Here is an 11,516-nt window from a genome sequence, read left to right on the forward strand (position 1 = left end):
CGTGAGTTTACACTGCGGCGCACAGCCTACACACACTGCATCCGATTTATTTCTGCCGCCTCCTGACACCTGCAGTCAAGCAGACACATATTTGCGCAGACACCGCTTCCCCAGGGAGCTGCTGTCATGGTACATGGGTTTTTCGTTTAGTGTGGGTTTCCTTAATTCAGAAAAAAGCGGGGTTAGCCGTGTCACATATCTAACCCACAGCCGCACATATCTAAACCCCAGTTCTCTGTTCCTACTTTTAGCCAATCTCGAATGGGCCGATCTGCCAGACTTCCTGAGCTGTTCCTGGGTGCGTTTTGTTTTTTTTTCCACCGTCTGCCTGGGTGAGACTGGCGCATGCCAGGTGCCAGGCGCATGTCCTACCTTACATTATTACATTACTGGCATTCTGCAGAGACTCTTACCCAGAGCGACATATCTGTTACAGTTTTTTACAATGTTATCCATTTATACAGCTGGATATTTACTGAGCCGATTCTGGTTTAATTACCTTGCCTAAGGGCACAGCAGCAGGGAGTCGAACCGGCAACCTTTCGGTTACAATGCCTGCTCCTTAACCACCATGCTACACCAGCCCGCCGCCTTACCTGTGGGTTGTCCATGTACCACACCAGGCTGCCCTCCACCGTGTCCAGGATGAAGTAGCGGCGCAGGAACTTGCCGCTGTTCTCATTCTCCTCAATGTCCAGGAAGCCACAGATCCGGTTCTGCCGATCCACGTAAGGCATCTCCGAGCCTGCACATTCCACTGCTGCGGGCCAGAGAGAGAGAGAGAGAGAGAGAGAGAGAGAGAGAGAGAGAGAGAGAGAGAGAGAGAGAGAGAGAAAGAGAGAGAGAGAGAGAGAGAGAGAGAGAGAGAGAGAGAGAATGAGTCCGGGGGGAGCAGCGCAGCGACTCAGAGCGCCTCCGGCTCTCAGCTCTGCATCACGAGCAACAGGTCGTCGTGCCTGCCTCGAGCTAGGCCCCGCCCCCCCTCTCCCCTCCGCCCGCGCACTCCGTGACTCAAAGGCCACGGCCCCGCCCCCCCCATCTCCCGCTCCCCGCTCACATCTGGCACGCACTCCCTCTCTCCGGGGACGGAAGCTCATTAGCGCTTTCAAACGCCGATCGTCCGCGGCCGTCCACTTCAGATGTGAATAACCGCCCCCGCCAAAACCGCTTTCGACGTGACTAAAGCGAAGCGGGGGGAGGAAAGCTAAATCTAAAGCGCCGCGCTGCACGACGCTCCCCTCCGCTCCCATCCCCTTCTGCATGCACCGGAGCGGCGTTTCAGCGCCTCCGGTCACCGGGGGGGAGGGGGGTAACTCAGATCAGAAGATCCCTTTAATCCGGCTGGATGCCCGGCTTTACAGCCAGTGTGCCTGCAACGAGAGTTCCGTGCAAAGTCCGCATACCGGCCGGGAGAACAATGGGCCCCGCGGCCGGCGTGACAGAGACGTGTCAGAGACAGAGAGAGCGCGAGAGACTGTCCCAAGGTCAGCTCAGCACTGTAAACATCAGAACCACCCTGGCGTTACAGCCGGTCTCTCCGCCGTTCGCTGACAGGGACTGGTTACACTTTCACCCTGGTAAATACAAATATGCTATTTTTGCATACAGGGTGACAGACTCACTGCAGTGCTACTGCTTATGATGCCAGGAGTCAAAAGTCCAGCAGTAAAAATCAGAAATCACTCTGAATGCTAGGACAAAACATAAATGGGGCCCCAACATCGTGGGAAATGGGAATTACAAATTAAAAAGACTGTACAAGCTTCTTAAGTATTTTATTCTCCTCCAAGGCCAATTAAAAGTCACAAATATTGGCTCTCACTATAAGTTCCAATGCACTTGGCTAAATCACCAAGCTCTCGGTTCAGCTTCACCTGATCAGGCAAAGTTTAGGGTCTGGTGGCTACGAAGGTGAGCTTTTGGCTGTCTGACGGTGTCAGACCTTACTGTCTTTACAATGGGTGAAGGAGTGAGAGAATAACTGAGCGGGCGAGTCAGTCAGTCAGTCTTTCAGTCAACTATTTGACTCAGTCAGAGTTAGCCCACTCCCTCAAAGCTTCCACCAAAAAAACCATGTGTTTTTCTTCCTCCTTCTTGAATGAAGTAGGGGCCATGTCCGCACAAGCCTGCTTGCTTTTGCCCTCTACATGCACTTGTCAGTGAAGTCTTTCGCGATGTGATACGCGGCCCGTCACGCTGTTCGCAGGAGCTGGCAGGAGTTACCGCCATTGCAAACAGGCCTCACTGGAGGCGGCGACATCATGCGTGACACCGAGCGCAGCTATTCGCCGCGGGGGTCTGCCGTCCCACGCACCCCTGGCCAGAGTACCACGACCAAAAAAGGCAAAAAGGGCAAAGGCAAAAAAAAAAAAAAAAAAAAAGGGAAAAAGGGATTTTCAGTGCAGCAGCAGTGAGAGAAACACAATACACAGCTTTGTGTATGATCACATTCTGCCATCCCACGCACAGCTTCGAAACCTCAACCTAAATAAATAAATTAATTCCGCCTCTCGCCGGTACCGAGTTATAAGGTCAGAGCGTGGTGGACTTATTCTAAAGCGCTGCCGGGAGACGGGGGCGAAACCCAATGAAATGAAGGAAACCAAGGGCAGAAACGCCAGCGAAGATGAATTTAGCGAAGGTAGTCTCTGGGGGGCGGTAAGCTGAAGGCCTTGTCTATGCACCCCTGTGAGATGCATTACATTTACAATTTTTACATGTTATCCATTTATGCAGCTGGATATTTACTGAGGCAATTCTGGGTTGACCTTGCCTAAAGGTACAGCAGCACCCTGACTCACTCTCCCTTTGGCTCTGTCACTGCTCTGACTCACTCTCCCTTTGCGCTGACTCTCAGTGCCTGTATTGACTCTCCAGTCCCTGCCGTGACTCCCCCTTTCCCACAGTCCCTGCCGTGACTCCCCCTTTCCCCACAGCCCCTGCCGTGACTCCCCCTTTCCCCACAGCCCCTGCCGTGACTCCCCCTTTCCCCACAGCCCCTGCACAGTCTCACAGCGGCAGTGCCCCAGCGAGGAATCGAACCGGTTACGAGCCCTGCTCCTTACCACAATGCTGCAGTCAGGGAGCGTTCTGCCAGGGCTCCTGCTCTGGCGGGAGAGCGTCGTGCCCTCCACGCTGCGAGGTTAACGCTGCCGAAAGCTCTAACATGCACGCTGCATTATGGGTGTGCGGAAGCAGAGAGGGAACAAGCGCCTTCCTCCCCCATACTGCGGACCCGGCGAGCCCCACTTCCCGACCCAGCGTTTCACACGAAGCAATGCGTCTCGCCCGTGTGTCACGTCCCGCCAGCACGGGAGGGCGTGGGCGAGGAAGGGCGCCTTCACGAACCAAGAGAGGAGCAGCCACTTGGATAAAAGGCGGGAGAGGCTCAGAGCCCTCTCAGCAGCGCTCCAACCCCAAGGACAAAGACACCAGTGTGCCCGGCGCAAAGTGACGCCAGGGCCTGCCCGAGGCATGGCAGTGGATGGTTGGCGTGGGCGTATGAGGGCGACCAATAGGGGCGTGCTTTTCAAAATAACCTGACACTTGAATATTACATGTCGTATAAATCCATTACATACTGTATGAATCCAAATCCCCTATCCAGCTGTATAAATGGATAGAGCTCTAACCTACATAATTCACTCTGGATAAGAGCATCTGCTAAATGACAATAATGTAATAATGTAATGGAGAGTAATGTATATGCCACTGCCCATACACATACTCACTGTATGAAATTCCAGCTCTGTTTGAGATGAGTATGACTAACAGTAAAATAAAACACCAACCAACTCACACTTCCAAGCAGGAATATCATTAACATCAGTGAATTATCTTTCCTTTTATGTGGGGGTCTTTTTTTATTTTTTTATTTTTTTACATTTTTTTGGTTCATTATCAAGCTTCTGGACATTGACCCAAGTAGTTTAGCAGTGATCACGTATGTAGAATGCGTAGAATATGCAATTAATCGCACACGCCCCTCCCTACAGACCACGCACCTCGTCCCCATTACCGGACACTCCAGCACTCGCACAGAAAGGTCTCGCCTTCCGCACTGTCCGTCCTGGGGCTACAGCGACAGCTGGCTTAAGCACAGCGGCGGAGGGGTCAGAGTGGAAACGCGCTGTGCCCAGATCAGCGGGGGTGTGCGGCCACCGGGCCGGCCCTTGGCGTGGGCGTTCGCGTCCAGCCCTCTGCTGTGAGAGACGGCTTTGTCCTCCGCGGGGCCGCACGGAGGAGTGCACAAAGGAGTGACACGCTGCGAGTACTTCTCCAACTTGAGCCGGGAGAGAGACAAAGAGGGATCTATTTCCAGCGAGAGGTTTGTTGCCGGCTCGCCGAACCCCCCCCAGTCGGGAGGAGCGGCCGTGAGCGCGATTTCAACAGAGACCACGCAGGAGAGAGCAGACAAGAGACAGAGTGTCTGACAAGTTTGGTCAGGCTCTCCCCGGCGCAGCTCACTCGCTCGCTCACTCCCTGTGTGCGCTTCTCTCTCTGTCTCTGTGTGTGTGTGTGTGTCTCTCTCTCTCCCCCTCTGTCTCTGTGTGTGTGCCTCTCTCTCTCTGTCTGTCTCCAGTGCCAGAGTCAGAGTTCCTGGATCTGCTAAACCTGCAAGGAAAACTTTCAGACTGCTATTGAAAAGCTGACCATCCCTGGGCTCTTGGGCACATCTCACAACTTTCTAATGTCTTGACAGTTATTGAAGGGATATGTTTTAAACATGCTTCCCAGATCTGGTGTGCCAAAAACTCTGATCTGACGATCAGACTTGCAGACACATGTCTCCCTGGCACCATCAACCAACTCACGCTTTTTCCCCCCTGCACTTTAATGCTGTCTCAGACAGAAAAAACGGGGGTGAAATGAGCCGTGCTTGCATGCCGGTCAGACATGAAAGGTTTCACAGAATACAGACGCAATGCTCTGTGAAGAAGTGCCACTGCTGTTCACAGACAAGGCACAGTCCCGCGAAGGGCGGAGAGGGAGGGGGGTGGAGGGGGCGGGGGGCATTCCGCACCATTCCGTTGTGACCTACTTTAACGAGAAGCGCAAACATACAGGAGCAAGACAGTTCTGTCCCCTGCATGTGACAAGCCATGGGTGACCAGTGCTGTGAGGCAACAGGCTTTGGTCAGCTAGGTATGAACATCTCCTAAAACATGACAAACCGTTCACATCTCCCACTGGAGACATGTGAATTTATCTCAATGCTCCGAGTCTCATTGCTGGTACTGACTATCAGCCCCTGCTGTCACTCCCTCTTTCGCTCAGTCCCAGCTGTGACTCCCCCTTTCTCACAGTCCCTGCTCTTGACTCCCTCTCTCCCCCTCTCTCAGTGCCTGCACTGACTCCCTCTCTCCCCCTCTCTCAGTGTCTGCACTGACTCACTCTCTCTCCCTCCTCTCTGCACAGCTGTGACACAGGCCCAGCCCCCTCAGTCTCACGGCTGCCTGCACACACATCCTCCAGGGATTACACATTTTGCTTTCTCTTTTTTTCTTCCTCATTTCATCAGAGAGAGAGAAAGAAACAAGAGTGGATATAATGACCTTTCAGCCCTCCCAGCCAGGTGTAATCACACAGCCATGTGTACACACAAACACACACACACACACACACACACTCAGACAGGGCTGATCTCAACACTGATTCGTGACTCTGCCTTAACAAACAGCCCCATCACATCGCAGTGTTTGTGCAAGAACAATACACATGATGTGGTCCACGCTTGCAACATCTCCAGCTTTATTGCATGAAACATTTAAAAGGATTTCATAGACAAGCAAAACAATGACGTGAGTGCAAAGGATCGCAAAGGCATTCGTGTTAGATAAGCGCTGCCACCTTGTCTCTCTCTTTAACCACAAATGGTGGGATCTTGCGTAGGCTGCCCCCGAGCTGCCTGCACAGACTTCCTCAGAAACCAGGTAACACTCCGGATCCTCCGTAACCGATCGCACCGGCCTGCCGCCTGTACAAACTGCAGCCGAAATAAACTCAGATAAACAGCCGTTACATTTATTTCCATTCTTCTTCATCTGTCCTGGCTGGACTGCATCCAAAAAAAAAAAAAAACAAGTAACAAGCTGTCAAGTGGCCTCAGGGCATAAGCTCAACCTTGTTTGGTGCGGGAGCAGGTCCTTGGTTAAGGTTTGCATCAATATTTCCATCGACTGTAGCCCGAGAGCTGGGTGTCTCACGGTGTCACGGGCAGGCCTGGCACTCCCAAGGTTTAAATGATCATCTCCCCGGGCATATGCAGGCCTTCCATGAATAATAAACATCTGTTTAGACAACAAAAACCTTGCCGGAGGTTGGAAAGTCTACAGTCAGCAGCGATATATCTTCATTCGCCGACCTCAAAATGTCCCATCCCTTCAGTGCCGTCTCGGCTGAGGAGAGACTCGTAATTGTCCAGGGAGCAGATCAGGTATGTAACATTTAATTATCTACCTTCGTGTAAGGCCACTGCTTGTGGCTACCAGCCACTGAGCCAGCAGGTTCCTCTGTCCACGCTGTCAGATTAGATGTTGGAATCTGACGACTCAGTGACACCAGTTTGTCCCCTCATTAGCTAAAACATTCTGGGGTCAGGCTAAAACTGACCTGTCCACTCAGTGATGCCAGAGTGGCGCTGACTGATCTTAGTTTAAACATTACCATATCAAAGCGGAGCGGCCACCAGTGGTGGACGCAGATTCTGATCAACGGGTGGGACTCACTTCTGATCTTTATCAGAGAGCAGGTATAACTGCATCTGATTTAAGGAGGATCCTGTCAAACAGGTCTGACCCACAGGGGAAGGTTCCGTTACCCAGAAGCGTGACAGACCCGCACAGTGATGGGGTCGGGATGTCCCTTCCATCGTCACTGTTCTGAAGGGTGCAATACCAGACCTTCAAACCAGGGCCTTTAATTAAAGCCTGGTTCACTACATTGCATTACATTCTTACTGTCATTGTCATTCATTAACACAACGACCACTCCTGCAACTACAACTGGAAGAATCACAATTTACTCCCGATGACTGATTTGATGCAACCCATTCCTTGAATCTCAGTTCAATATTTAGGAACTTTTCCTACATGCAGTGCATTTATATTCAACGTTGCAAACACAGAGCAGTTTGCTCTTCTTTTTCAATGAAACTACAGTGTTGTGTGGTATAGTAACTCCTCAGCAGAAAAGATGGCCAAGTCATCCACCTCTCCACACACCCCTCCTTCTTGGTCAACGCTCCATTCCAGAGAACATGCCATTTCATTCCTTATATACATTTCTGCTTGGTAAAATGTTGCTTGCATTAAAAAAGGAAATCTTAAAGTACATTCTAAATTACGTCTGACCAAGGGTATGTGTGGGTGGGCCTGGAAAAGCCAAGGTCACTTACCCTCAGCAAACCACAGTTAAGCCTCACCATACACATGTTAAACAATGACACACCAGAACAATCTCTAGGGGCAGGCAAGAAACCATGACAAAATGCTTTACTGTAAACTGAACGTAGGGCAAGAAGGGAGGCAACGCAAACCGTCAGGAATATCTACTTCTTTGCCTAACTGCTGAAATGAGGCGAAAACACAACCTTGTGTCTGACTCTTGAGGTGATCAACGGAGTAGAGGAAAGGGGGCTGAAATGCAAACGTAGCGTTAACTAGGTTGGTGCTAACTTAAGCACATAACTTTCACGACAAATTGTTTGGCTGAAGTACAGAGCTAGCAAGTTGGCTAGCTTTCCGAATTTATAAAAGAGTGTTACTAGACAACTTTTTAGTAACACTAGGGGGTGATCACCAACGAAACTATAATGTTACACCCTACCTTAGCTGACGTTGGCTAACGGTAAAAAAAAAAAAAAAATCAGTCCAAACACGACCTAGACACCTAACTAGCCGGCTAGCTACGTTTGGGCACAGGTTACGTAGGAAGTCTGCCAGACCTACTGGTCGATCATTAGCTAGCTACCTGAAACAACTAGCCACGATTGCTGATGGCATTTTCCCGCAGTTATCAGAGTGCACATTCACGACAACTTTTCATATTGCGTATAACTAATCCAGTTAGCTAGAAAATCGGGTGGCCAGACAAAATTTTTCTCCTACTGAATTATTCTAGATTGTTGGACCAACGTTACACGGGTAGTTAACTATCGGAGGTATTTTTATAAAACAGATAGCTAGCTGGCTAGCTACGTTTAATAAACATGGTGACTCACATCAAGGTATTTCAAGCACTCACAAACAAATATTTGAATACTATGCGACTGTTAACTAACCTTAACTTCTGTAGCACAAATAATGACTGTCTGCGAACTTCGTATTTAGTTAACGTAGTTTACCCCGCTAATGTTAAGTTATCCGTTTTACATGCTAGCTAGCCAACGATCCACAGCTAATAGTTGAAGTGTACCAACGGGCTAGACAACAGTAACAGCTAACTAACGGTAATGAGCTAGCTAAAGTATAACTAACATGAACCAGGCCTTTGAAGGCTGAGAACTGTGTTTATTACCGTCTGTCTCTCACACACATATATTCCCAGATCGTCGGCTAACTACATTTGTGTGGTAGTATTAGCATACACGAATTATAGGCAGATAGCTGCACCGTCTAAGAGTAACATTAACTTATTCTTTTACTAACATTCCCCGAAAATCCCACTGGACTTATAAAAAAACACCCATGTACCCAGCTGTTCCAGCTGTACAGTTAGCTAGCCACTTACTCAGTTAAGTTCTTCGGAAAAGCTTGATAGCAGCGAGAGCAATCCACCCAGGTCCAGTGATCCGTGTCTCAGCCCATCTCCTCGTTTCATACCTATCCCAACAGGGTGGGAACGAAGGGGGCGGGGGTTGTGGATGGAAATGCCTTTTTTACCCTATGCCGGAAGACCTTTCGCAAAGGATGATGGTACATGTTGTAGGTACAGCATGGTACTTCTTTGCCGTTATTTAGAAGGGTTTTTATATATATATATATAAAAATATGTATATATATGTATATTTCGCGAGGATTTCACAAACCCTAAATAGCCTCGATCCAAGGTTAAATAAAACAATAATGAAAACAGGAATCGCTTACGTATGTGATTTTATCTCTTATTATCTTTATGATGTTTGTCAGGTTATCTATTTAACTTATACTCTGCACCATGCAAAACCAGCAGGCTGGAGTTAAGAAGGAAACATTGCTGGTGAGTAACAGTGGCCTTGCCTCGTGCACCATCTTGTCCACCACTGCTGTAATAAAATAAATAAATAAATAATAATTAAAAAAAAACATAACTGCAGGGCACCCTTAGAACCCACAGGCCTATCTATTTCTAAGAGAAACGTGAGGCATGCCATACATGCTAGGCATGCTATAAAGCTACTAGGGCATTCAAAAACATCTATGTTTCCCTGTAGATTAGATGCATGTGGCAGTTCTCCAGTGGTAAAAGCAATAACATTTGTCATGGTGTGTGGAACTGGACCAGCTTATGGGCTTCACAGCTGACATGTTATAATTGAATAGCTGAAAGTGTTATCATCCATAAATACAAGAACACATCCAACCTCCACAGTAAGAAGAAAAAAAAACATCAGTGGAACAATTGAGGTCTGTTTCACCTTTTCAGAGATAAGGGGATTTCCCCACCACACTACATGATTTCTGTACGAAATGAGTTCAGCTCATGTGAAAAGCATTTCCCTATACAGACTGTGCGCTCTTTGTGAGGATGTGAGCACAGTTCAGGTGATGGACCGTGGAGTGTGAGGTGTGGGAACACTGAGGCACCTGTGTGTTCAGGGGCGGCAAAAAGTAGCAAACTCTGTGGTCCAGATGAAACAAAATGTCATTGTAGCATCGATCAGTTACACAGCTATAAAAAACATAACACCAATCAAACGCTGATAGCTGTTCAGTGAGGAGACAGACAGTTTTGTTGTTCATTGTGGGCAATTTGCAATTTGCAGAGGCATTAAACGTTGGATAGGATCCCGGCATAATATTCACATGGAGTGGAAACACTGCACAGTGATGGAGGGCCAAGGTGAGTAAGCAAGACAATAATTTGTATTTATTTATTGGTTTATTTTGCTGTTTAACAGACCCCCTTCCAAGGTTATCAGGGCAGGACACATCTAGTGCATTCCTAAAAGGAATGGACAAGAGCACAAGTATAGAATATCTGTAATAAAAAGAAGGTTTTCAGCATACAAACATGCCAAGTCACTCATTGGTGCGGATCACATATTCTCACGTCAGTGCATACGCATTTGCAAAAACATCTGCACCGCTCAAAATCTTCATATTCATATGGCTCTAACACAACTATTTCTGAGGGAAACTGCCAGAATGGTTTAACTCTCAGTACAGGTATGGGGTATGCCCTGCCAATCCAAAACCACTTGATGGATGGCACATCTACCAGCCTAATCAGATAACAAATTGGTGGTTATGCATCCGATCAGATTTATATCGATCTGACCAGATCTGTATCCACAATCAGTTATTTCATGCGGCAGTAACACCAGTATTACTTATCCATACGGTATTGTGATGGAATATTCAAGCACAGCACCAAAGGCCTCACTTCCTGAATGGCAGTCAGCCCATGTGAAAATACAGATCATACTGAGCAGCAAAGCTTCCTTTCCCTCAAACTGTACTGCTCTCAAACAATAACAATGAAACATATTTAGCAAGCAGGGAAGCTATTTTCAGACAGGCTGAGCCAGTGCTGATGTTTAAGCAAACTGTCCTTGGAGCATTTCACCAGCTTTGTTAGGGGGAACATACAGTACAAATAAAACATAAACTCGAGCTGAATTCCAAAGATCATCCCAAAGATTCATCAAGGTTTCCTTTGTTGCAGAAGGCATTTCACCTATTTATCCTTACTCTGTGATCTCTTATTTCACATTTGAACAAATCACGGTTTTATCTGAGGTAGCATCAGCTGTTCTAAAGCTTGAGATCTGAAGCACTATTCAGTTAGACTTGGCACTAGGGTTTGAGTCATGCATCATAAGATGTTTCATGTATAGCTATAAACCTGTGAATCAAGGGAGTGAAGTCCTTGACCTTGCTTTTGTTGCCATTTCTTTCAATCAATTTAACATCTAACATGCACCCTGCAATCCATTTCAATGCAATCCAGAGAATGAGTGAAGTGCTCTCATTCAAAGGTACAAAAACGGCACCCCTCCCAGGACCCGAACCCACATCCTCAGATCAGAAGTTCAGTGCCCTAACCACACATAGAGACACGATCTATTTGTTTAAAATCCCTCAGACCTTTATCCTTTTGCGGCATGCTGACCCCTCTCCCCCCCCAACTGCAAAGGTACCTTTGTTTTCACAGCTGATCAGTGTGTGAGCCTCCTCAGCACAGCACAGAACAGTGCAGTCAGCGCTTTCCGGTGCTCGGTTATGGCGGGGCGTCTCGGCAGCACAGTGGCAAAGCCACCTTGGCTACATTTACAAAAGCCACCAACAGCCTGTCACAGCGCCAAGAACCCAGGT

At 48.2% G+C, this 11,516-nt stretch overlaps 1 protein-coding gene across 3 annotated transcripts in view; it reads right to left on the minus strand.

The window, feature by feature from the left end:
- The window catches only part of plekha1b (pleckstrin homology domain containing, family A (phosphoinositide binding specific) member 1b), a 30,630-nt gene extending 21,818 nt beyond the window's left edge, over positions 1-8,812 (minus strand). For all 3 annotated transcript variants that reach the window (XM_036523700.1, XM_036523719.1, XM_036523710.1), the window contains exons 1-2: positions 8,731-8,812; positions 597-760 (exon numbers count right to left, since the gene is read on the minus strand). In XM_036523700.1, the coding sequence (XP_036379593.1) occupies positions 597-737 (141 nt within the window). In that variant the 5' untranslated portion in view covers positions 738-760; positions 8,731-8,812. The remainder of the gene's footprint in view (positions 1-596; positions 761-8,730) is intronic.
- Positions 8,813-11,516: the final 2,704 nt, after the last annotated feature.

The sequence above is a fragment of the Megalops cyprinoides genome, chromosome 1, assembly GCF_013368585.1.
Source record: "Megalops cyprinoides isolate fMegCyp1 chromosome 1, fMegCyp1.pri, whole genome shotgun sequence".
Lineage (NCBI taxonomy): Eukaryota > Metazoa > Chordata > Actinopteri > Elopiformes > Megalopidae > Megalops > Megalops cyprinoides.